The sequence below is a fragment of the Aspergillus multicolor genome (genome assembly GCF_047715735.1).
Source record: "Aspergillus multicolor strain CBS 133.54 unplaced genomic scaffold BDW74scaffold_16, whole genome shotgun sequence".
Classification (NCBI taxonomy): domain Eukaryota; kingdom Fungi; phylum Ascomycota; class Eurotiomycetes; order Eurotiales; family Aspergillaceae; genus Aspergillus; species Aspergillus multicolor.
This window is the reverse complement of record NW_027395967.1, coordinates 515222-540674: the sequence shown is the minus strand read 5'-3', so window position 1 is coordinate 540674 and position 25453 is coordinate 515222. Positions and strand designations below refer to the sequence as shown.

Genomic DNA, 25453 nt, shown 5'->3' with positions numbered 1-25453 from the left:
CCACCGTTACAGATAGTACCATAGCATACCTTCCCCGATGTCTCTACATCCAAAGATACTGACCGGTGCTTTAGGCTTATATGGGCCCGGTCGCGACGCATCCAGGCTCACTTGTTAAGTGTGATTGCTACTCTGGATCTACGAATGGGTCGAGCCTTACCCTGCGTCAATGTGAAATTGTCGAGCATAAGAGATGCATATAATTAGAATTCTTGAATTTCGTGGCGGATGATAGGTATGACCATTAGATTATTTTTATAGAAGACGAGTCTGAGCTAAGCGCTAACTGGAAAGACTGAGATTGAAAAGCAAGGCAAATACATACAGCGAAGATAGCATAAGTTATAAAGGACATTAAAAGGCCGTGAAACACCAAAGCTACCTGATGGCAGCTGAGGTAGATGGATAAAAGTGTAAGCTGCAGTAGACAGAGCATGATTCAAAGAAGGATGGATACATGCAGAAAGAAAAGTCGATCGATTCATGGCAACATCATCATTCGTGAGGGTTTCATAATAAGTCAAGGTAGGGCTAGAGTTGGTCACGGGACCTGTAAACACCCCAAGACACCGAGGGGTTATATGTCACGAGGTTAACCCCTAGGTAGAACATGTTAGATCAATTGTCAGAAGCAGGGAAGATTCATAAATCAGTAACATACCCCGGTCGAAAAAACCCGATAGTTGCGAAAGGGCCCGGCCCCCCCAACGAGGTAAACCAGCAGTCGAAACTCGCGGTCACCGTCGACGTCGCAGTGCCAGGTCTGGGAGGGGTTGGCCGCGGGGTCGTAAGAGGGTTGAAGATCAGGGTATCGCACGTCTGCCCGGGCTCTGTAGTCGAGGAGCCAAACCAAACAGTCCTAACCTCAGCCATCAAATTTTAGCTATTACCATACACCATGCGTGGACTTGAGGGGGAACCGGAGGAAACACTGGAGCAGAGGCACATACTCTGTGACCGTTGGAATGGCCGGCCTAGTGATTGGGGCCGTGGGGCCCGGGTGGGCTCCCGAGGAAATGTAGGCGCTGTCGAGGCCGAATGGCTGCTTGAACACTGTTTTCGTCCAGGTTTGGAAGGGCCCGGTGAAGGCGTAGTATGTTGGGTAAGTGCCTGTCAGGGTGAGAAGGGCGCCGGCATTGCCGGCTGCGTTGGTCGGGGTCGGGGTTGGTACCCAGATCCATACAGTCCTGGGATGAATGTTAGTCATACTCATGTTCACTGGGAGTTCGAGGCACGTACTGGATTAGTGGTATGGGGGCTGGGCTTTTTGAATCGACAAGGCTGAACAGGACACAACATGTTAGCTACTTTAGGTAATTGGCTTCAGATCATTGGGAGTGCAAACCTTGTGAAGGTTGTAACGGGATCTTTCATGGGCGTGTTGCTCGGTCTATGGACACTATGCCCGTCAGATATGCCATGGAGGGGAGCTAATGGTACATACGTGGTAGCACTGACTAGCGCCGAGCTTGAGGTTAAATCGCTGGTGGTTGTAGTCCATAACGACGTACTGTAAGGGTATGGGAATGGGAGGATCGAGTACCATGAACCGGGAGCTGCCACGGTGCCGTACGTGAATAGGGCACTCGATAAGAGAACAAGAAAGAGGAGGCGCATCTTGACGAGTTCGAGTTCCTTCAATTTCTTGGAGATGGAAATGGTAACGATGAGGCCTGGAGGGCAGAATTATAACATTTTTACATCGTCGTAAGCCGACACTCGGCCCCGATACTGTCTCTAAACGCGAGTTCTCCATACGAGGATGCCGAGGCAAGGCTCACAGGCCCCGAACGATTGGATCAATTCCCCGGGGTTGCACTGCTGTGCCACAGCCTCGTTGGCCCCCGCGGGCGCTTAGGCTGTCCTACCTAACTCCCAGCTATATTAATCTGGCCCTGCCATTCGTGCTGGGCAGCCAAACTGCAAACGCGACTGGCGCTGCTGCAAGCCTCCAGTTTGAGCCTTGTCTACTGTGCTGCTCACATCTATTTTTGCGATGGCCCATTCTTCTGGTTCGGTTTGTTTCACCGGTCACCATCAGCTTACATTGGTTTCTGTCTATCTCTTCGAAACACATGTGCTGTCTCAAGATAGCAGAGTATGGGTAAGCAATAATTGTCCGATAGATTCACTGCTATAGTTCCACGGCACGCTTTGACCTAGAAACCAGAGTCAGCCGCATAGTCAGCCTGGACCGGACAAAGGCTCTGAAGACAAATAGGTCTGAAGAGCCGCTTAAAAGGAGCAATTCACTTCTCGCCCCTACACCTTCCGTATCCAGATATCTGGAGTAAACAGCCAGCATGGGAAAGCGCAACCTTTACTCACAGATCTGGCTCCCCTTCCTGCTCGAACTCCTGTCAATCACCATTTTTGTTCTGACAGCATGGATTGCCCAGACGACGCTTCAGCTCACCCCGAGAACGTCTATCCTGGGGTATACCATCAATGCCAGCTCTATCCTCACCCTTCTAAGCATCACCAATGGCCTCCAGTCTATCCTGACTTCTACCATTCTTGTTTCCCTCTTCGAACTCGTCAACTAGGCGCTTATCGGTCGCGACAAGGGGTTCTCTTCTATTGGTGTCCTGGGGCTATCGCCTACCACCGGCTTCTTTGGGGTTCTCAGGATCTTCTTCAGTCGATGCTCCCGGTTTCTCGACCGTCTATGGCCTTTGCTTCGGTATTTATTCCTCTCTATTGACTCCCAATAGCATTTACTAACAGCACGATCTAGCCTTATCCTCGCAACTCTTCTATGGCTATCCGGTATCATACTTTTTGGTTCGTGTCTACTGAGCAACGGATAAAGACAGAGAACTAACCGACCTTCTCATGCAGCCGATACTTCAGTGGGCATCGCCTATGATCCCGTCTATTCCTATGCAGTCACTGCTGGAAATGGCCAATTCAATGGCTCGACCGTCCGCCCTTACATTGACTTGCTCTCGGGCAAGGACCAAGGATACCAGTACACGATTGTGCCGTACTGGATGCAGGCCGTGGTCAACAATCTCGTTACGACCCCTATGCACTCCGCCGCCGGCCAGCCTGTCCGCGTTGCAGCGTGTGCCGAAAACGAGTGTGATTCGTACCTGCTGCCTGGGGGGTTGATCGGGGCTACCCCCTGGCCGCCTACCAACTACTCCTCCGCCCCCGTGATACAGATGACTGCCGCCCCAACAGTCCAACTGAACTTCTCATCGGGCTTGAACGGACACATCTTTTTCGAGGACGATTGTAGACTCTTCGGAGCCAATAACACCTACGTTGGCATCCGATTCTGTCTGTCGACTAGTCAAGCGTTCAATGGCTCCTTTGCCGCAGGTAAGCATCCCCTACTCTCACAAGCTCTGTTACTCACACCCCCAGGGCTCTATGTCTGCCCCGAAGGCGCCTACGATGGCACCTGCCACCTGGGCAACAACACCTTCCAGCCAAACATCACCACCACGTTCTCAACCTTCAGCCGTAAAACGACCTTCGTCGCCGCACGGTCAAACATGAGCATATTGTCAGTCACCTCCTCTAGCACTTTCATCCAACAGTCCATGCTCGACATCGACAGTTTCCGCTTTGCTTTAACTTGGCTCTTGGACTTCAACGCCAGCGGCATCCCCGCACCCTCCTCAATTGCCGAGCAATTCTGGAGCAGCCAGGAACAACTGAAGAGCGTCTACTGGTCCCCCGTGATAACGCAGACATTCCACAGCCTCCTCGCCTTCCCCTTCTGGTTCTTCAATGCCAATAACCTGGGAAACGTCGAGAACCACGGCCGCGATATCAGCCCCAGTCTCCCAGCGGAGTTCTACACCACCGCCTCCGTCGCAAACCAGCACTACAGGATCGTGATTAGCAATTCCATGTTCGCTATCTTTGTCGCTTTGCATGCGACCCTACATGTCGCTATCTGGACCCTCTTTGTCTGGCTTTGTTTCTTGAAGCGCCCGTCCTTACCGACCATCACGTCCTTCCCGCTTTTCGACTTCGCGTTCAAAACAACGTATACCCGGAATGCACCTACCCAAACAGATAAGAAACAGGGGCGCATCTACCACCTGGCCCCGCAGGCTGTGCCTGCAGATGAAATCGAGATGGCTACTGACGGCGAAGCTTTAGCTGCGCTGAAGCCGTGCACGCATTTTCTCCGTCGTGGTGGGGATACTTCGGTGTCGCCTGGCCCCCGGCCTAGCCCTGACCCCGCCCAAACCAGGCAACCTGAGCGCCCGCGGGGTGCGCAGAGTATGCAGCAGACTTCTCTCAGTAGTGTCTCGGCGCTATTGCCTGCCTAGGTCCCCGGAAGTATTGTTCCCAGGTATATGGAGGGAGTCTGTCTTATGTTCTTTTAATAGCCAGTTTCTTGTCGATATCTTCAAGCTGATGTTACGCGTTACGGCCGGTCTAGGCGTTTTAGTGTTTATTACTGTTCTCAAATGTCAAGATCATTTGATGTTATTCCTAAGTAGCTCATCTTCCAGCAGGGGGAAAGGAAACCTAACTCGGTTGTTTTGGCATAAAAGACATTCCCCATCGGCACAGTTGTACATAAGCGAACGCCTTCACCGTTACGTTCATAGCCTAGTGTTCCATATAGTCCCAGTACTAAGAGGTCTATAAACTGCGTACAGTGCCTTCTGGCCGAGCGGTATATCTAGAAAAATTGGTTAGATTTGTCACTATCACAGCCTACAGTCAGGCTGCGCCAGCACCAGCCTAGAATAGAAGCGTTGGAATACTTGGCAAGTAAGCACACGACTTGTGTCCTTCGTAAAAGCAAAGAAGGCCTTGCTAATTCAAGGTAAAAAAAGGAATTTATTAGTGCCAGATTGCCTTCCATCTGGGTACCTGATGAACTTAAGAGGAGTGAGTGGGTGCGCCCCAACGTCCGTCCGGCTTCCCTCCGAACCTCCTCTCCTAAGTAGGTATAGGGGGCATCACCATCATCATCAGGCCCGGTCCCGCCCTTAATATGTAACACAACCCCCACCTTGTGCAACATAATTGTTTGATCATCACGCCTCTTGCTGGGGATCACTGCGGCACGATACGGTACGGTGTTTGGCCAGTCCCGAGTCGCACGGAGCACGGAGCACGGAGCACAGAGCACAGACATGTTCATGACACGCGTACGTGGCCCCAGTCTGTTTTCGGTAGGTAAGAGGCTGAGTTGGTTCGTTGAGTAAAGACCTATCCAGTAAGAGCAAGCCATACATACTACCGGTTATAAGTGGTCTTTTCCTTGCATCCTGCGTCAAAAGCATCTAGACCCGGCCGAGTGGTGGCCAGGTTCTGGGTCGCTGAATCAATATTATACCCTCGTGGGCTAGGAGATAACTGGCAAGGCTGAGGTTGCTTGTTGGCGGTCAGAAGAATCGAACCCAGCGTGGCAAGTAGGGGAGCAGGCAAGTGAGGTTAACATGCATAACAATCGTACGTCGCCTGGATAGGCGCCACAACAGCGTCAAAGAAATCATGGCGGAACTGGACGTAGTCAAAGTTCTTGGTGAAATCTCTTCCAGGAAACTCGCAGCGCAAGCAAGGTTTGATGGCATCCCCTTATTGAGGTCCGACGTCTAGGTAGAGGTCATCGGCCAGCTCGATCGCTAGCTGGTAATCCTCCAAGATCGAAAGATCGGTGTTGTCGTCATGACCAGTCCGTCGTCTCAGGTCCTCAAACGATGCATTAGATCCGACTTCGATTAAGAAGATACCGAGCGCAAATAGGGTCTGATTACGGATGAGCTTGCAGTGTAGGAGAGCTTTTAGGCGGTTTTTGGAAGAGTTAATGGCTGGCGTTGAAGTTCCGCCCGTACGAAAAGAATGGAATATGCATGGCGTTAATCCGACAAGATGCTGTATTTGTCGAGCGCTGGGGTTGTCGTTGTTGAGAGTAAACTGGATCTAGTCCTTGCGCCAAGTATGAGGTAGCCACGGAGATCCGCCGAGATGGAGAACAGCCCATGCCATGGCAGCGGCAAGGCCCAGTCGTTGCTTCCTTGAGAGCTTGAGCCGCCTGACGAATTGAGACGATGCTAGCAGGGTGCGTAAAGAAACCAATTCCACTGACGAGGCGTGCGCAGCTCGCATGGATGAGAGAAAGATGCGCCTTTCTTTCTCTGAAGGTTCGGGATCCCGGAGAAAGCCTCGATGTAATGAGGGGTGGCTCTTGGTTATGGCACCGCAAAGGTTGTGGATGCATGTTTCCGCGTGATTTGCCACTGGATATGATTCATTACTCGACCACATTGCTTCTAAAGATCATGGGTTTGCTTGTAGGGGGCAACTTACTCTGTGAGCGGTCTCTTGACGAGGCCCGAGAAGCTTGAATTGAGCCACTTTTGCCTGGTCTTTGGGTCCGAGGAGTCCGAGTGCTGCCGTCAGATCATCGGGGTTCGCTCGTTCGTCTACTACCCACATGTCAATCTTATGCCACACCTCCGAGCAAACAGTACCGGGATTTGACATAGTATTTGGCTTATTTCGCAGGGTGACGCTGAAATGCTGATTGGGCTGAAGGGTACCACGGTTCGCGTGCCATTGAAGGTCGAATGTGGCCTGATACGGCCTTGCGCAGCTGCAATTCCAGCCAGCCTGTAAGGCACGATGGATAGCAACCACATGATCTCGAATCCTGTTGCATATCCCTATATCAAAATGGTTCTGAAGTATGGCAATGGTTCTGGTTGGGGCGGTAAGTGAAGAAAGCTCCTGCTTCTCAAAGCAGTTTCGCAGGGCTGTGTTGCGTTGCTGAAGAGCTATTATCGCGTCTCTTCTCTCTTTCGAGCTGAGGCTTCGTTTCACCCGGCTCCATTCCCATTTTGCGCGCTCAGGCGAATCGGCTGTCCACTTGGGCTAAGGAAAGCACGCACGTCAGGTAAGTAAAGCTGACAGAAAGAGGGGGAGGTACCTTCCCGTTGGAATTAATGTTGAGCTTCGCCATTAGTCTTTCGATAATTGGCAGCATCTCCTGGACAATCGTTGTGAACGCAGCATATTGAGGGGATGAGATATGGCAAAGCCTAACCTCCAATTCCCCTGGAGCTGGTGGGAAGGCTGTGATGCCTATCATCCTCAAAGTCGCGTGCAGCTGTTCTTGTTGCAGAATTAGGTCAAGACGGAAAGTTGACAAGACTTGCTCGTACTTGAAAAATGTCTTGACCGGGTCGCGATAATTCTCAGTGACCCAGACAAGAATGGGGATGCCTCCCAGTACAAGTCCTAGTGTCTCCGCCATAATGTGTTGGTGAGTGAGATGGAAGGCCGAAGAGGGTACCGTCAGCTGAAGAATATGACCCCGTCATGTGTTACCATCCTGCTGATCTCGTGAGTCTGACCTGCCACCTTTTGTGAACAATCCTTCGCAAAGAAGCAAGCAACCATGGCTTCACTATCGGCCTTATACGCGACCACGGTTACTGCTCTGAGAAAGTTGGTGTTTGCCCTCGGTGCTGTGGATTGTCTCGTCGTGGCTCTTGGTCAGGTCGAAGCCGACGATGTGCTCGACACCTTTGGGCGGCTTCAGATCTGGGGAGATCAATCAGGGGCAAACTTGCCAAAGGACGCCAGAGGTTCCTTAGACGATACTCTCCAGCACACCATACACTTCGGAACGTGACGGGCGAAATCCTCTTACATCTGCAAGATGCCATCGACATATGTAGGACGAAAGCTATTGCGCTTAGAACCCCCTAGCTAAATATCCGCAGGTATCCCTATTGCCGAGCGAAGATACGACCCGCTTAGATCGTCGGATCAGGATTCAGTCAGCAGTGTCAGTGCCGACTCAGAGTCCGAGTCGATACGGAGGAAGGTCAGCGCAGACGGCTTCTCAAGATCAAATTCTTGGTGTCACACATCCACGACCAGATTCAGTCTCTATACAGACTCGCTATCACCTTGCGTCGACCTGCTATGGTAGGGAGATACCATCGATCCACCTGGAGAGAAGAACTGCAGTCAGTAGTCCAGGAATGTGATTACAACCACGTCCTCGAGAAGGTCCTTGAGTGGAATGATCTGACCAAGGTCACTATTCCCACACCAACAAAAGACGAAGCTCCGGTCCGGGGAGAGCAGCTTCACTCCAAATCCCGCTTGGCGAGTCTTAGCAGTGATGTGCAAGTACTGGTTAGCCGATTAGCCGATGCAAATATAAGGAGGCGACAATAACTGCTGCACTGGGTCTCCCACCCAGACATATCAGTCACGGCCGCTTCAGGTGGCTTATCAACGAAGGCCTCAGTAGAAGTACTCGAAAATGATACAAAGAGGGAAACCCAGAGTCAGGCGTCGATATCACTGAGGAATCGAAGTGTGTCTCAACAGTCTATCGAGTCACCCCATACCCTTTCAATGATAGTCAAATCGGCAATGGGTGGACAGACAGAGTTTGGACGCGCCGGCACAGTTTATAACCAATCGGTATCGAATTCGAGTACATCAATTCGTGTCCTCAATATTCCCAAGATAATTGAAAACCAGGCCGAGTTCGAATGTCCATTCTGTCACCAGACCTTATTGTCTGAGAGCATGAAGATACGAAGTGAGTGGAAGTAAGTTGACATCCATCCATTGCTGTCGGTTTCTGACCGTCTGAAGGCGTCATGTTTTCAGCGATCTTAAGGCGTACGTTTGTACATTTGCGAATTTTCAAAATGCAGAAAAGCTCTATGCTACCCGCGACGAATGGATTTATCACGAGATGCAGATGCATAGACGAGAATGGAAATGCCCTGAAGGATGTGGCCAAGTGCATTACACCAGAAGCGCTATGGAGGATCATCTCACACACCGTTGCCAGAACTCTCCGACTGAGGCCCAGTCACAAGTTTTGCTGGATCTGAGTGAGCGGCCCATAGATGACGCAGAGTTCGGCCGTTGTCCATTATGCGCGACGAAGCCCATGAGTATACGCCGGCTCAGAGGGCATTTAGCGCAACACATGGAAGAGCTTAGTTTGTTTGTCCTATCTCGAACTCAAGAAGGGCATGATGGCGCCGGTAATGACGTACAATCTCTGGCGTTCAAGAGGGTTGCGCGGCCGATTTCTGTTGGCACACAGCCATCATCGAGTGAGTCTCAAAGCTCAAGTCTTGACAGCCCTATGGAGGACGAAAGTCGTCTCAGCCATTTTGGAAAAGCCGACGTTGACACTGGCAACGCTGAGCCTCATACTCACGTTCATGAGCTCACTGACCAAGCGCATTTTTTCATGATGGCATTGAGCGTCACGCCGATCATTGTCATCTATGTGCCAACCCTCGTCAATGCCTTTTGGAGGGTAATTCTCTGTGCCGCCGTGGGACCGAGTATGCCTTAGACGTTGCTGCATTTGTTTTCTTGAAGGGCGGAAAATTCTACTCAGTCGTTGATCGTGACTCATATCTGCCGCAGCCAAATTTGGTCAATATACCGTTGGTCGCGACTCGTAACTTACTCCTCGCCATTGAGGACGGTCTAATACTGCAAAATGCCGATGAAGGGCCCAAGCGGAGTGAAAGGCCATGTTTAGACTCCGGCGTAGAGGACTCCTCGTGCAAAAGCCGCCGAGCTATTGTATATCGAAGTCCATACGAAGAGCCGAGGTCAAACAACACTTTTGATCGGTATGAACAGGAGTCGCTCTATAGGTCCGATGGCTATAATCATGTGGATTTCCGTGTCTACCTCAGACCGACCGAGTACTATCGATGATCTAACCAAGCCCAATTCTTGCGGGTGGCAGGCCACCAAGCCTCAAGTTTCGATCAATGACTAGGCTTTGCTCCTCTCACAGGTCACAAGAAGCAAGCTCTCTGTTCGGAGCGCAGGGATCCCGCGGAGTTTATTCCAAGTGTTTACCGTAGGCCGAAGAGGTTATAGCTGTAGGATACTCCATATCCTTGGGAAAATCTGTACTTGTTAGCATACTGCAGGGTAAATAGATGGAATACGGCACTTGATGAAGATTTCACTAGATATATGCCAAAGGTTGAAATGGCCTCAGTTCGCTGGTCGGAAGATTAGAAGATGTGGATTGCAAGATTGGGAAGAGGGAACGAAGAAGAGAAGATTGACTTGGCGAGATCTGAAAGTCTTGGGGGATCGACTGTTGATCTCGTTCCTGCCAAGTGAGCATTCCAGAGTTTGCTGGGCCCGGCTCCAGCTCTTCCGCACATTGACGACATTGACATAAATACCAGGATCCCTGATATTCTCTTTCTGCTACTATCCAGCCATTTATCTTTTTACTCAATTGCAAAGAACTAACTACTACCTCTACAATGGCATACCCAACGCCGTACCCCTTCTCCTTCTCCTCGACCGAAATGACGTCATGCGCTCCTCCCAATAGCCGCGGGGCAATCCGTACACTTCAAGCATCACGTCTCCGTTCTGTATGGCTCGAGTCCTATGCCGATAAGTCTAAGATCCTCGCGTTCCCATGCAGCTATGATGGTCTTTCCTCGCGACTCATCGAGGAGGCCGGCTTCCCGATGCTCTTCCTCTCCGGCTTCGCCGTCTCCAGCACCCACGGCCTTCCTGACACGGGTTACATCGCGATGGCGGAGATGTGCGATAAGATCCAGGAGACAGTCCGCATTACAAGCCTGCCGGTGATGGTCGATGGGGATACCGGGTACGGGAGTCCGATGAATGTCAAGCACACGGTGGAGAGCTTCGCCGCGGCGGGCGCGGCGGGTGTCATGATTGAGGATCAGACATGGCCGAAACGTACCTCAACTTTTTCTGTTTGCTGTTTAGAGTACAGACACTAATCCTATTGTTCTGGTATAGGATGCGGCCATACGAAAGGCAAGTCAGTTGTCTCCCGCGGCGAAGCCTACGCACGAATCCAAGCGGCCTGTGACGCGCGCAACGAAGGACGCGATATATTCATTCTCGCTCGGACGGACGCATTAATTCATGGATGGGACGAGGCCATAACCCGAGCTAAGGAATTTAAGAAGATCGGCGCCGATGCGGTGTTTGTTGAGGCCTTACCTGACCGCGACGCGATGAAGCGCTGCGTTGAAGAGCTGCAGATGCCCATGCTCGCGAATATCATTGAAGGGGGAATGACGGAGAACCTTTCGGCAAGGGAGCTAGGCAGTCTGGGCTTCGCCGCGGTCGCGTATCCTTGGACACTGGTCGCTGCGAAGTTGAAGGCCATCAAGGATGCACTGGAGGGACTGAAGAGGAGTATTGTGGAGGATGGCCCGCCGCCGATGATTCTGGGATACGACGAGGTTTGTGAGGGTGTGGGATTTAAGAAGTACTGGGTGAGTTTTTCTCTGTTCCAAGACTTCTCCAAGAAACTGACGAGGTTGCTTAGGACCGGGAATCTAAATATGAGTTTGATGATGAAGGGTTGGTAAACAGCAAATAATCACATGCATAGAAACTATAGCAGAAATATATTGTGGCCTTGCGGCAATCTATGACATCATACCCAGGGACCAGGAACGCCCCCGCCGATCACGATCCGATCGCCTTTAAAAAAACACCTCCCCGCTCGTTCTTTCCCCACCAGCAAAATAATCTTATTATCTCTTTAAACAATCCTTCAAAATGCCCCAGAAACTGTTCATCCTTGTCTACAAAGGTGACCCTCTTGACTACTCCGAGTACCGCCACACAGCACTCTACTTTCAATTCGCCTCTTCATCACGCAGCATAATGCACGTCATCGGGTGCCCGGGGCTGTTCCGGTTCTCCCACGCGCACGGTTCAGACATCGACCCGGGCAACGTCGGTATCTTAGCTAAGGTCATCCCAGTCGCGGAAATCGCATCGGAAATCGGCGAAGAGTCGATTTGTCAAACGGTTGAACGGACGCTGATTAGGAATGGCCGCGATGACCTTGATTGGAACTGCCAGAATTGGGTCGGTGATGCCCTCGCCAGACTTGTTGACAGAGGGTGGTTGGATGTGGAAACGAGAGAGGACGGGATTGATAAGATGGCCGACGCTTGCTTGGAGGCGAAGGATGATGCTGTTTAAGACAAAGAGACAACTCGGAATCAGGAAAGCAGGAATGGAGCGCCCGAACCGACCGTTCCTTCGACATGATGGATGCGACTCGACCGCAAGACAAGGGCCTGTGGTCTTTATACCCAGCACGGGGCTTGTGACGGACCTGGGAGTTCCTTCATATCGGCTTCATTGGAGGGAAGGCAATACCGCCGCCCGCAACTGTCCCTAGACTCTCTAACCGCCAGGGTCTCCCGCTCTTCATACCGCCACGCTTGCTCACCTCTGGCCATTCGAAGCACAAACTTACGAGCACTTGGAGAAGAGGACTGACCGGGCCTCACTTCGGGTTCTACACCGCAAGGACGCTGGTTCATGCAACAGAAGATCAGCTTAGAACAAGAGCTCGGCGGGCTCGCATGCATTTCCGATGCTTATCGGGCCACCCGGCGGAATACCAAATACAAACCCATACACTATATATATCATCTTGGGATGCGCCACTTAAGTGTTCCCTCACAATGAATGTATATTCTGTCCATCGCGCTCTGGCCCTTAACGTAGAGTAACGAGAACCACTATCTTGGTCCCTGGCGTCGAGAGATTGCATAGCGGTACATTTTATCATCGGAGAGCAATCGATTCAACGCGGCCTAAGGTCAGATAAGAGTCCAGAACTCCATTCCACACTCAATTACACAAAGGCGGTGGAAGCTGGCCCCTTCAATTAAGTACCCCCGCTCTCTCATTTCCGGCGCCGGTCGAGTCCCTAGGTTCGCATGATGCTATGGACTCCGGAAACACGCGGCAACTGCAAGCAAGGGACGCCTTGTGCCAAGTGAAATCCGAGTTATACCTGTTTACGTCAAAGGTAGGACAAAACTCTCCGAAACCCGCCGTGTTGCACGAATTACGAAGTATATCCATGTGTATACGATAGTCAACGTTACCTTGGCACACAGCAATGGGTCGTTCTACGAGTGACAGGAGGTTGGGGCACGAAGGAAGCTGTCTTCTAGTATGCTCTCTAACGGGACAGTTCTATCTGACGGGGAAAAGAAGTGAAGGAATCAAAATTGCTGACCAGGGGTGACTATTCTCGCTACAGAAAGTATCCCTTGTGCTGAACGGAGACCATCCGGCCATAACCGAGTGTGCGATCTTTAGCTAGGCATCGCAATTGGTCTTTGTGTCTCGCGCAATCTCACTCTACATAATCCTTTTCTTCGCTCCTTGGAATGCGAACGAAGCCAGCGCAGATTACTGTGGCCGCCAGCGAGATCGCAAAACTGAACCACCAAATCGCCCGCAAAGCACCCAAGTCCAGACTATACCCGTCACCACCGGCTTTGGTCGCTTCCTTGCCAATCGTGTCTCCAATCGCAGTCACAATGGCCGCCGAGAGATTCTGAATCGTCACAAGCAAGCTCCCCGCTGATCCTTGGAATGAACGGGGTACGTTGGAAGTAATGAAGATTGATGAAGCCGCGAACGTTAGATCCGGACCGAATGTCACGAGCGCTATCCCAGGCATAGAGAGCGCCCAGTATATGGTGTTTGGGGTCTGCGGGAGGAAGAAAACAGGACCCATGGTATTTGCGACCATGCCCGCGATGAGGATCCAGTGACCGGGAAACAAATGGAGGGTATTTGATACGATGTATGTGGCCAGGATGCCGCAGATCATGTTGGGGAGGAAGTATAGCGCCACTGTGATGGGAGCATGACCCTGGATCGTGAGGAGGAATCGCACAGCAAAGAACATCCACCCGCCAACATACGCACCGTAACCTAGGAAATAGGATATGGCTAGTGGGAGGAAGCCGGGGGTGAGCCAAAGCCGGTTATCCACCAACGGCCGTGCAGCTCGTCGCTCGGCGAAGTAGAACAGTACGAGGAAGAACACCCCGACTATGATCAACGAGTATGTGTACGGACTCCAGCCGCTGGGCACACCTTGCGTCAAACCGAGGATAATCAGGCCACAGCCGATAGCAGCCAGCACGGCGCCTAGGGTATCGAAGTCCTTCACTGATAACGGCGCATCGGAAGGGCCATGTTTTGGGCTGAACGAGGGAATACCAGGGACGGAAGCGACTGCGCAGATAAAGGACACAATGGCATTGCTCGCGAAGATCCATCGCAGGTGCGCAGTTAGGGCTCCTCCCTGCACGCATCCAACGAAGAAGCCGATTGGAACAGTCGCGGACATGACAGAAAACACTCGCGTCTTTCGGATCCCGGGCGAGTAAACCCGCCCGAGTAAACTCATGGATGTCGCCTGAAGAACTCCAATAGCTAGCCCCTGCATAGCCCTGACCACGAAAAAGAGCACCGCCAGTGACGGGCGAATACTAAACACGCCAACGATATTCCAGGTCATCAACCACACGAAGCCCAGGACCATCATGATCTTCGGGTCTGACAGGTCTGCCAGCGACCCGGATATGATAACGGCAATCCCATTGGCTAGCAGGAACGACCCGATGAGCCACGGGGTGTTGCTCTCGCTCATGCCGAGCGCGTCGGGAAATACGGCTTGGTTGATCACGACATCTCCGAGGAATAGGCCGAATAAGAACAAGCCCATGGAACAGAGCAGGATGAAGATGATTTCGGTCGTGAGCCCGCGAAACTCTGGTGGAACGCCTTGCGGTGTGCGACGCTGTGCTTCTGGATCTTCCCCCGCATGAAGTTTTGAACGAGCCTGGGACTGCGGCTCCTCCGCGTTATGTATGCTCGCGTGGTGGCTGCAGTTGGCCTCGCTCCGCGCAGTGGTCTTGTCTGTCCGGGCATCTGTTGGGGCGAATGCCTCTGCCGTCGCGGGCGCTCGAGTCTCGTGCTTTTCTGACGAGCGACGATAAGTAAGTACTACATTATAGGCCAGCGAGAGATTTGTACCTACCTAAAGAGTCCATGTTGACTAAGAGGTGAAGTCGACTACTTGAGACGGTCGGTTGAAGAAACTCGCGGGATTCATCCTGTTGATATTTATACCACAAGCATTTGTCTACTCAGGTATACTCACGGCATCTTCTCTGTGCACAAAAAGAAAAAACTTGCAGGACATGACTTTGCTGTGATTCCGACACTTTCGCATGGAGGCAAATAGGCTAAATGCTGAGGGAACCCAGCGGAGGGAATGGAAGCACCGAGTCTGAGTCAACCCAAAATACAAAACGATTTCGTCAGATCCGGTCACTGGCAGGAGCTTTATCAGAACTTTGGAAGACAACCCAAAGCGACAGTTGGTTGAGCCTACCTAGTAGCTATCACCTAGGTAGGCTGTATGGCGATAAGGGCATACTGGCTATATAGCTGACTAACCTTGACAATTTTCCCGGGCTCTTGCTATTTGTCATCATGACGTTCCATAACAAATCATCTTCGGCGATCGTAAACGATATTGCCGACATGCTCGCACAATGGCAGACAGACCGATTGCCAACAGCCACCCGGCTAGACAGCGAGTGCGCGCCGGAAAAGCATGTACGCGCTGCCATGAGAAACGCATCAAGTGTGACGCGGTGATTCAAATGCCATGCAGCCCTTGCTTGCGAGATCGCCACGCGGAATGTGTGCTCCGCCAGACCAAGCGGGGGACGTACAGCCGGAGCGGCCTTCATCAAAAAGGAAGCAGCGACCGTTCGCCAGCAACGTCAAGGTCTGCGGTCGGAGTTGGGGGACCACACCCTCCGCAAAGATTGGCCGTCGGGGCTACCGCTGATGCTACTGTCTCATTGCATACATCTTCTCCAACGACTGCAACCCGGCATTCAGTTAACGCAGGCCATGATGAACCTGGAAACCCCGTTCAGCCACTTACCTTGCCTACTGAGCGATTGTCCCCTGTCAGCAAGTCTCCTCTCACCCAGCCTTCCTCCGCGGCCCCCAGCAACAGCTCCCACTCTTACCAGGATATCTCCTGGTCGGCGATGTTCGACCATGTCCTGAACAACCGGCAGAACGGAAATGACTGGATTGACAAGTGCTCCATCACTTACCTCGGAGAGTCCTTCCCTCTAGCGACCGTACTGGGTGGATTGAAGGACGGTAGTCGGCCAAAACTTCACCATATTGGTCCCCCTTTCCAATCGCAGCCCGCACATATGTTGTCCGAAGATCTCGACTATCTACGAGCTAAGGGAGTTTTTACATTGCCTGACAAGGCGCATATGGACGCTCTCATTGCGGTCTTCTTGGATCGAGTCTATCCGCTGTATCCAGTTGTCAACCGCCAGGAATTTATACTGCAGTACGAGAAGGGCGAACTGCCTTTGATCCTTACCTATGCCGTTTGCTTCATTGCAGTTACATTCGCCCCGCAGTCGATTTTGAACCTCGTTGGCTTCCAATACCGTCCAGAGGCGCGTTCATTCTTCTATAAGAAGGCCAAAGCTCTCTTCGACATGGGACATGAAAAGAACAAGATAACCGTCGTGCAGAGCACCTTTTTCTTATCATTCTATGGCGGCGGTCCAAATACGTATTGGAACTTTTACTCCTTGGTTAGTACAGCAGTGACGATCGCCGAAGCAATAGGAATCCACCGCTCTACCATTGCAATAAGCAACATATCACCGCAAGACAAAAGCCTGATGCGGAGGATATGGTGGTCCTTGGTCAATCGCGACAGCATTTGCGGGACACTGGTTGGGCGGCCGTTCCGGATTGACCTGGATCAGGCCGACGCAGACATGTTAACAATCGAGGACTTTGCTCACGACGCGCCGGCCGCGGACTTCCTCGAGAACCTGTCCGCCCAAAAATACGCACAGTACCAGATCGAGACGGCGAAGCTCTCGCTTCTGATGCGTTATATTATCATCAGTCGCTTCTATCCCGGCCGCCTCCCCTCGCGTTCTGGAGACCTTTACGCTAAACTTCTACGCTGGAAGGCAGAGCTCTCCCCGGTATTGGCCTGGGACGACGAGGCGCCTGATCTCTCGAACTTCTTCTCCATGTCTCTTTCCGTCCAGTATAGCCACCACTCGATCCTACTGTACCTCGGACACCCGCGCGGTCAAGACCCACGGACCCTTGACGCACAGCAGACTGGCGAGATTGTCGATATCGCCGCGCACCACATCTCAACCGTCGTATGCGGGCTCGCCACAAAGTCCGCCCTACTCAACGTACCCCATGAACTCTACCACGGCGTCTTTCTCGCACAGGCCGCTTTCTACGAGCGCACGCGGAGCCCGGATAAACTCATCGCAAGGCTAGGGCGCACGGCGCTAAACTCGTGCCAGGTCGTGCTGCAGTCTGTGAGCGAGTTTTGGGACTGCGGAGCCTTTATTGTGCAATTATTTGAGAATCTGTCAAGTCGTGCTTTGGAGCAGCCGTCATTAAATGTGGAGAGTTTCAGACGGGAGAACGGGGGATTGTCGACCGCCGAGGCCTCTGCTGGCGTTAGCAGCACCATGAACTCGAACTTTGTAAATGATGTGGGCATTTTCAATGCTTTATTGGGGGACGATCGATGGCAGGGGAACCCCATGCTGGAGAATCTCTTTGATCTACCGCCGGAACTCTTTTTGCCAGAATAGGAAGTTACTCTGGTCTCCTCTCCTGCTAGGTGCTACACGGAGGATCCAACATCTTGAAATAGAAGAGATGGGCTGCAATTATTGATTAACGATCCACAGAAAGCATGTTCCGCAATCACGAACGGCCAGTTGTTTGGTACAGATACACGACATGGACCGCCTGTTTATCACTCTCTCCGCTTGATATACTCAAAGATCCATTCTAGAGGCCTCGGACTGAACGATATCTGGCAACTCATCATACAGACTTCTCTCTTGCGGCTTCCAACCAAGGACCTTCTTCGTCCTTGCCGCCACACCCCGCGAGTTCATGCCCCAACTCCCAGCCTCGAAACCCGCTGAGGAGTTGACAGCCTCGTCGATCGACAAGTGGCAGAGTTCCGGAGGCCCACCCTTAATAAGCCCCTGCTTGAAGGCTTCCTGACCAACAGCCGTCGACATCTCCCCCCAGACATGTTCGCCGTTTTCCGCGAAGAAGTACCCGTGTTTCCCCCATTACTTGGGACTCGCTTGTTGAGATTAGTCAGTCGCGGCCTGCACCAACAGCTCAAACACCATGCTGAGATCGGGAACGTGCACATTGTTCCACCGGGACAGAACCTTCCCAATACGCAGACAGTACTGCTCCTTCAGGATGAATGAGGCGAGTTCATAAACCTGTCGGCCGCGGTTGGAAGCTGGCCCACGGCCTTGTCCATAGATTGTTGGAGGGGCAATAATAGCGGTCTTGACTGCATCGTCGTGGTTAATGCCAGTGTCCAGGGCAATTTTGTCGACGTTGCGGTGGAACGCCGCAGCAGGCAAGTTAACTAGCTCGTCGATGCCATCAAGATCATTAAGGACCTTGTCATCAACCTCCCAAATGTCTTCCTGCCTTCCGAGTCCAAGTACGTGAGGATTCCTGCGCCACCTGTATGCAGCCAGAATCCTGGTCGCGAGGTAGAGTGACCCTGCACTAGGCCTTTGGATATAGCCTTCGCTGCACCGTCATGGCCGGAGGAATTGGCGGTATCTTGTGTCCATTAGTATCTTTTCTTTTGCAAAGATAAAAACGAGGCGGCAAACTCACGGATAACGACATTAGCTTACGCTGCTTCGCGCTCTAGTACCGCGGAGTCATCATTACCGCCGATGACGATGCGGGCCTTAGGGTAGTTGGATAGCACCGTCTTGGCCTTATCCTCAGTGCGGATAAGGAGTGCGTATTCGAAGTCGGGATGACTCTGATATAGTTGGTATAAGATGTCGCCGCCGATGTAGCCGGTTGCGCCGGTGAGGAAGATCTTGAGTGTCATTTTGGTATAGAATGGTAGATTGACGGGGGGTGTGTAGTAACTTGTAATAGATACAGAAATCTTCGACATAAATTGTGTCTTCATATCAATTAAACAATGCTTTTAATAAGCTGTTTTCGTTCCTATGACGCACCAGGGTTGAGGGTGAATCCATGGTAGGGTTATAGATTTCGTATAGCCGATGACCAGATGTAGTGGAACTGCCCATATAGCCAAAATAACAAATGTCGTTTACCATGCTAATGAATACTTTGCCAACAGGTTTTCATTATGTTGTCATACTGGACCTTGAGTCGGTTGCGAGTTTAGGTTGAATGAAATAATGGCTGGTCTAGGGCTGCGGCTATAGACGCTTAGGCAGCCCACATTACGGGCTGGCCCTGGACTTGTTCATGGCGATACCTTATGCTATGTGCTCAAGAAAGGCCTGACAAAGAAACAATACATATAAAAGCTTTACTGAGTGACTGGTTACGTGTTATGTTTGCTGTTCTTTGCTAGGTATGCTTGATCCCATGGTGTTCTTGCACTGTGTGCTTTCGCAGGAATATCTTTCCCTGTCCTAGTTTCTGTTGTGGTTGCATCAGGGTTCAAACCGACTGGAACTTGTTATTTAGAACAGTCTGCTTGGGCATGGGATGCAAACAAAGCCTCCGTCTGCAACTCCGATGGTGGTCTTTACGGACGTCCGACGGGCACAGACCGGAAGCGACAGGCCTCATGGTGGTTTAGAGCTACAAACACGTGGGAAGGGAATATAAGGGATGCCATGCCTTGTGCCACATGGCAATTGCGCTTCAGCACACAAGCCCGGGTTTCTGCGACACGACATCTTTAGACTTCTATGGAAATCTAGATCTACACTATGAACACATTACACTCTGGGGTGCAGCGACGGAGCCTCATCTGAGATGGATGGTATAAGGCTGAAGCTTAGGAAGCCCTTTTCCAGTTTGCCAATCGCCATCGAGCGCTATTGGCCCGAGTACTGACGACGAGAGTCATGCTGATCAGATAAACATCACATATCGCGAGATATTTAGATCCTTCGGATATTCGGATGAGAGGCCCCTCGGAGATACCCCTCGGGATGCCGGAAATGCCGTTAGCTGTCATTAGGCGTGTGGGTCACCGGATATACGGAAAACCTCGGAGCAAGAACGAACTGCCATTCGAAGCTCAGCATTTCCTCCAGAATTCTAGAAAAGTCACATACCTGTCATTGGCTGCTCAGCAAGAGTTCAATGCAGAGCACTCCAGAAATGCGCTTCATAAGCAGAGCGGAAAAGTTTCTGCTACAGCGACAGGGCCTGACGTGATCAACCTCGGATTCAGCTTTCCGCGGGTCCAGCCCGGCAAGCTTAACCTATTTAACGTCGAAAATGGAGACGTCATATCTTATCTGTGGAGATGCTAAAATTTCTCTCACCTCGCCCCTTTTCGACTGCGATCGCGAAGTGTCGTTGAGTGTTCAGCGATCGAACCACCAAAGTACCGAGGCAGAGCACCTAGACTAGGCCGACGACCTAGGCTGAAACGTAACTATGGCCTCGATGGATGAAGAACACGGGCAGAACTCGCCGCACGAGAAGCACGATAACGACGCCGAAAATGAGCTCCAGCAAACGAAGACGAACCAGTCCATCGCCGACAGCTTCTCGCGCCCCCGCGAGATCGTCTTCGTTATCATAGTCTGCATGTCGCAGTTCATCACGCAGGCAAACGTCGGCGTGTGCCTGTCCCCCCTCGACATCGTCGGCGGCGACTTCGGGCTGACCGAGTCCGGCGGGCTGGCCTGGTTCCTGGCCGGATATTCGCTGACGGTGGGAACGTTCATTCTTGTCTTCGGGCGCTGCGGCGATCTCTTCGGGTACCACCGCATGTACATCATCGGGTTCCTGTGGCTGGCGCTGTGGTCGCTTGTGGCTGGACTGAGTGTGTACTCGAATTACATTCTGTTTATCTTTGCGCGCGTTTTGCAGGGATTGGGTCCGGCGATGTTGCTCCCCAATGGATTGGCGATCCTGGGTGCGACGTATGCGCCGGGGAAGAAGAAGGATATGCTCTTTGCGCTGTTTGGGGCGACGGCGCCGAATGGTGCGATTTGCGGCGCGGTGTTTGCGGCGCTCTTCTCGCAGCTTGCGTGGTGGCCTTGGACGTATTGGTCTATGTGCATTGTGTCTGTTGTCTGCGCGGGGATTGGGTATGTCGTTATCGCGCCGATTCGTCATAACCGTTCAACCGAGAATCTATTTGTGGCGCTTGATATCCCCGGCGCGTTCACGGGCATCACGGGTCTCGTACTCGTAAACATCGCCTGGAACCAAGCGCCGGCTGTCTCGTGGGCTGAACCATACGTCATTGTCCTGCTTATCGTCGGTGTACTTTTCATTGCGGCGTTCTTCGTCATCGAGTTCAAGTACTCTAAGCACCCGCTTATTCCCTTCCACGCCTTTTCAACGGACGTCTCGTTCGTCCTTGGCTGTGTAGCGACGGGCTGGGGCTGCTTCGGGACCTGGATCTACTACTCCTGGCGCTTCCTGATCGACGCAAGAGGCGCAACGCCGCTCCTTGCCTCCGCGCAGTTCGTCCCACCCGGTATCTCGGGCCTCCTTGCGTCCTTTGCAACGGGATTTCTTATGTCGCGGATTCGTCCCCCACTCATCATGTGCATGTCTCTTACTGCGTTTACCGTCGGCACGATCCTTATCACCATTGCACCAGTAGACCAAACATACTGGGCTCTGACGTTCGTCTCGATGATCGTCATCCCCTGGGGAATGGACATGTCGTTCCCGGCTGCAACGCTTATGCTGAGTAACGCCGTTGCGCGCGAGCATCAGGGCCTAGCGGCAAGTCTGGTGACCACGATTGTTAACTATAGTATCTCGCTGAGTCTGGGCTTTGCGGGGACGATCGAGAGCCAGATTGTGAAGGGGGATTCGCCTGAGGAGAAGCTGAAGGGGTATCGCTCGGCGCTGTATTTCGCTATTGGACTTGGAGGGTTGGGCCTTGCGATTAGTGTGCTTTATACGGTGAAGAGTTATATGGGTGGGAGGAAGGAGGGGCAGGAGGAGGCCGCCGAGGATGGAGAGATGACTGAGGTGGAATAGTTGGTCCGAAGCCTTATACCTTAGGTTCTGAGCACACGCGGGAACCGGTAGAGGCTTGGGACCTCAAGATTGATAGACATACCTCGCGCATAGACTTCGCATTCATAGCGTACGATAATATTACCTAATTGTCTTCACCACCCGGATGGGAAAAAGGTCAAACATTGATTGAAATTGGATAACCGCTTGCCTAGTGGACGTTTACCTTACTCGACATTGACACGGATTAGCGATTGATCGAAGTCGGCAATAGATATCGTTTGGAGGACGAGTTGGAAGGGCGCGATCCTGTGCCTCTGTGTTGCACGACTTCACCCCCCTTTCCCCACTTAAAATTAATCCAGGCGTTGAACATGTCTCCAAAAACTCCTCTCACAGCTCCAGTTGTCCCACGTTAGGCATGTATAATGCCTCCGGTCATGATTTGTCTGGCTATACGAAGTCATGTCAAGCGGCAAGCACTGCAACCTGCTCTCATGTAGGCGCAGAATTCCAAGCGGTCGGAGGCTTGTAAAGCCATCATAACGGGGATAGCCGGATACCATCTTCACGAAACGCCAGTTACTACATGATGAGATGGATTTTCCACAAGTAGAAGACAGACCCAGCTGAGAACAGCATCGCCTCTACGCATTCTTTGCGTAGGCCACTGGACCTTCTGCCCAATACGGAGAATATCGGTCGTAACAGCATTTGTAGAACTCGATGTATGTAAGTGAGGTATAGGATGACATGGCGTGGAATACCTCCTCCCAGGAGCCCTCGGCAAGAACGATATTTTCTAAAGATAGGTACTCGAGCGTGCTTCTGTATCTGTTGAGTGCCAGTAGGTCGGCAGCCCGCAGGGTCATCGAACCGAGCTCCAGGCGTCGTAGGGGGGCATGGTCAGGGAGAAGTGCCAATGAAGCCTCTGTTATGCAGCCGAGGCCCTTGAGATTTATCTCTTCTATCCGGTGGGCATGCTGCAGAGCGTAAAACACCGCCATCTGCGCTGGCGTGTACATCGGCGTCTGGTCAACATACTCAAACCTACGCAGGGACGGCATTACGCGACTCAAGTTGAAGGCATCCTGGGCTGATCCGCAGTCCGAAAGTGGTATCTCTGGATTGAAGATGCGGAGTTCCTCAAAACTGCCGCCTCCACTGGCACCATAGGCCTGTAGACTCTGGTGAAGAGCGTCTAAGATGAGTTTCTCCTTGGAGGAGTATCCGAGATTAGGAGAGGAACGGGCAAGCGAGATACTCAAGCTCTTTAGGCTGGGAAACCGTGCGAGAACAGTCGCTAGTTCCTGAAGACGGATCATCCCGTCCTGATCTCTGGCGTAGAGACAGGTGATCATGACATGGCGCACGACTCGACGATGCGGACTGAGGGAGAACTTATCTATCGAGATCGGGGTAAGAGGTCTCTGCCCGAGGTCGCCAAGGTCTAGATGCACCCTGCGGTAAAGAAGCCGGGTAGCACTGCGGTAGAACTGGTTGTTGACTTGGCAAAGGACTCCGAGGGCCTGGATGGTAGCTCTGTTCACTGTGTGGCTAATGGTTTCCTCCGTTATCTTAACAGTTAGCTGAGAATGTCCGGATTAGATGAAGGGGCGCCGGGAGACTCACCTGGTCATACAGCTCCTGTGGGAGATCGCTGAGACAAGCTCACTTGTTGATCGCCATGAGCTCCTTCTCTGCCATGTTCGTATTAGCTGTGATACTCAGTTGGACTGTGAAGGTGGTCTTATGAAGAACTTCTGTGAGGTGCGCTCTGCCTTCTTCGACTGCAAAGAATTAGACAGAGTAAAGATGAACGAAGATGGATAGATCATAGCAGTCATCAAGGACGGTACTGGAATAAACTTTTCTCTTGACAACGCGCGGAATCACTGCCCATGCGCAAGATGTATTGAGAGCCCGTAGTTCCGGCCGCCATTCTAGCTCTATGCTTTGTGACATAATCCAAGAACGCTTGGTCGCAGGAAGAAGTGTTGGAGGCGCGGAGAGTTGAGGAGACTTGGAAGAGCAGCTGGTCACGTGGAGATGGTGCCTTCCCGGTTTGGAAATCTTTTGGCCGGCCAGGCCACCATGACACACAAGACTTCCCAGCTTCAACTCTTCATCATCCTTCCTCACAATCATCGAACCGTACACTTACCTTACCGCCATATCCTCCAATTCTCAATCCGACTGCTAGTATATGTCTACGCCACGGGATATGTCCTCCGAAACTGCCGCCAAGATCAGGGTCAGCCGAGCCTTACAAAGGGATGCACAAAAGTCGGTAGCCGAGTCATATCTTAGATGTAGATCCTGGAAAGCCAAGTACGCACGGCTCTTAAGAAGGCTCTTGGACTTTGTCGATATCGATACAGTGGACGACGACGGCCGGACAAGTCTCTCACATGCTGCAGGGGAAGGGAAGACTGTCATAGTGGACTTCCTCCTCGACCACGGGGCCTCACATATTCCGGACAGTCGGCAGATGACCCCGCTCCACTGGGCAATTGAGGCAAATGACGTACCTGCCATGGATTCCTTGCTCAGGTCTAAAACCTTCCTGGCAAACTCTCGTGATAATAATGGACAAACAGAATTGATGCTAGCAGCGAACAAGGGCCGACTGGAAGTAGTCAAGCTACTGATCCAGTGTCCGATGAGCGACGTGAACTGCCGAGACCTTCATGGCGATACAGTGCTGATGTCCGCAATAACCAACGGACGGGATGATTTAGTAGAGCTGCTTGTGGACGCAGACGGAATTAATCTGAACGCTGTCAACCTGCTTCGGAATACTGCCTTGCATATCGCTGCACAAAGTTGGCCGACCGTACGGCTAGTTGAAATCCTGGTGGCTGCGAGTATAGACGTAAATATCAGAAATGGAAATGGGGCAAACACCACTCTGGATAGCGTCCGCAGGAGGCCATTTGGAAGTTGTCGACTTTCTGGTAACCCGGGCCATGGCCAAGATCCATATTTCGGACTCTGATGGCTTGACTCCGTTGATGGTAGCCGCCTCCAATAGCCATGACCAGGTGGTCAACTTCCTAGTAAGCTTATGGCCCCTAGTCAACATGCCACCAGAGCAGGCTTTTGGTGAAACAATCGGAAATGTTGAAGGTGGCCAACAACTTGGGGCACTCACCGCTATGGACCGCCGCCCATGAAGTCAAGCTGGCCATATCAGCGTCGCGAACCCCCTTTGAAATTGCGCAAGCAATAGAGAATAAGACGGGTGAAATACATCGGTAATAATTCTCTTCATGGTGCCAAATGAACATGGTCAAACTGAAATCATCGAGATACTGGGACAATAGCTCTTAAAACACGAGATGTTTGAACTCTCCCCACATATGTACGAGTTGTTACTTAACCCAGCAACCGCTTCACAATCCCAGTTACACTCGCTTGAGATCTCAGCGTCTTTAGATTTGGGGATCTCCAATACCCCCAATCGGCCACGGCCAAAACAGCCGTAGGGCTACCTAATGTGATACTTTCTGGCAGATGGCGAAGCCTCGTGACGCAGCTGCGCAGAAGGGACGTCAAAGGCTAC

General features: G+C 52.0%; 10 protein-coding genes across 10 annotated transcripts; 5 read left to right on the top strand and 5 right to left on the bottom strand.

The window, feature by feature from the left end:
- Positions 1 to 584: 584 nt before the first annotated feature.
- BDW74DRAFT_179292 (uncharacterized protein) lies at positions 585 to 1617 on the bottom strand (the record flags this gene model as incomplete). The annotated part of the gene is made up of 6 exons (XM_073729435.1): positions 585 to 599; positions 662 to 830; positions 951 to 1187; positions 1240 to 1281; positions 1346 to 1399; positions 1445 to 1617. 6 exons carry the CDS (start codon positions 1615 to 1617, stop codon positions 585 to 587), a joined length of 690 nt encoding a protein of 229 aa, XP_073582928.1.
- A 686-nt stretch (positions 1618 to 2303) lies between these two features.
- BDW74DRAFT_179291 (uncharacterized protein) lies at positions 2304 to 4292 on the top strand (the record flags this gene model as incomplete). The annotated part of the gene is made up of 5 exons (XM_073729434.1): positions 2304 to 2519; positions 2547 to 2683; positions 2738 to 2784; positions 2842 to 3327; positions 3373 to 4292. 5 exons carry the CDS (start codon positions 2304 to 2306, stop codon positions 4290 to 4292), a joined length of 1806 nt encoding a protein of 601 aa, XP_073582927.1.
- Positions 4293 to 6356: 2064 nt separating this feature from the next.
- Positions 6357 to 6914, bottom strand: BDW74DRAFT_155249 (uncharacterized protein). Its single transcript, XM_073724801.1, has one exon. The coding sequence runs from the start codon at positions 6618 to 6620 to the stop codon at positions 6408 to 6410; it is 213 nt and encodes a 70-aa protein (XP_073582926.1). The 5' UTR covers positions 6621 to 6914; the 3' UTR covers positions 6357 to 6407.
- A 1456-nt stretch (positions 6915 to 8370) lies between these two features.
- On the top strand, positions 8371 to 9319 carry BDW74DRAFT_179289 (uncharacterized protein; the record flags this gene model as incomplete). The annotated part of the gene is made up of 2 exons (XM_073729433.1): positions 8371 to 8552; positions 8599 to 9319. The coding sequence occupies 2 exons, from the start codon at positions 8371 to 8373 to the stop codon at positions 9317 to 9319; spliced, it is 903 nt and encodes a 300-aa protein (XP_073582925.1).
- A 943-nt stretch (positions 9320 to 10262) lies between these two features.
- BDW74DRAFT_168611 (uncharacterized protein) lies at positions 10263 to 11982 on the top strand (the record flags this gene model as incomplete). Its single annotated transcript, XM_073726867.1, has 3 exons — positions 10263 to 10713; positions 10777 to 11261; positions 11560 to 11982. 3 exons carry the CDS (start codon positions 10263 to 10265, stop codon positions 11980 to 11982), a joined length of 1359 nt encoding a protein of 452 aa, XP_073582924.1.
- Positions 11983 to 13156: 1174 nt separating this feature from the next.
- BDW74DRAFT_179286 (uncharacterized protein) lies at positions 13157 to 14870 on the bottom strand (the record flags this gene model as incomplete). The annotated part of the gene is made up of 2 exons (XM_073729432.1): positions 13157 to 14799; positions 14858 to 14870. 2 exons carry the CDS (start codon positions 14868 to 14870, stop codon positions 13157 to 13159), a joined length of 1656 nt encoding a protein of 551 aa, XP_073582923.1.
- A 507-nt stretch (positions 14871 to 15377) lies between these two features.
- BDW74DRAFT_185821 (Zn(II)2Cys6 transcription factor) lies at positions 15378 to 17654 on the top strand (the record flags this gene model as incomplete). Its single annotated transcript, XM_073731129.1, has 1 exon — positions 15378 to 17654. The coding sequence occupies one exon, from the start codon at positions 15378 to 15380 to the stop codon at positions 17499 to 17501; it is 2124 nt and encodes a 707-aa protein (XP_073582922.1). The 3' UTR covers positions 17502 to 17654.
- A 36-nt stretch (positions 17655 to 17690) lies between these two features.
- Positions 17691 to 18796, bottom strand: BDW74DRAFT_168608 (uncharacterized protein; the record flags this gene model as incomplete). The annotated part of the gene is made up of 4 exons (XM_073726866.1): positions 17691 to 17942; positions 18042 to 18367; positions 18412 to 18513; positions 18628 to 18796. The coding sequence occupies 4 exons, from the start codon at positions 18794 to 18796 to the stop codon at positions 17691 to 17693; spliced, it is 849 nt and encodes a 282-aa protein (XP_073582921.1).
- A 1822-nt stretch (positions 18797 to 20618) lies between these two features.
- On the top strand, positions 20619 to 22071 carry BDW74DRAFT_155236 (MDR family MFS transporter). Its single transcript, XM_073724800.1, has one exon. The coding sequence runs from the start codon at positions 20677 to 20679 to the stop codon at positions 21907 to 21909; it is 1233 nt and encodes a 410-aa protein (XP_073582920.1). The 5' UTR covers positions 20619 to 20676; the 3' UTR covers positions 21910 to 22071.
- Positions 22072 to 22535: 464 nt separating this feature from the next.
- Positions 22536 to 23595, bottom strand: BDW74DRAFT_179282 (uncharacterized protein; the record flags this gene model as incomplete). The annotated part of the gene is made up of 2 exons (XM_073729431.1): positions 22536 to 23445; positions 23564 to 23595. 2 exons carry the CDS (start codon positions 23593 to 23595, stop codon positions 22536 to 22538), a joined length of 942 nt encoding a protein of 313 aa, XP_073582919.1.
- Between the last annotated feature and the right edge of the window lie 1858 nt (positions 23596 to 25453).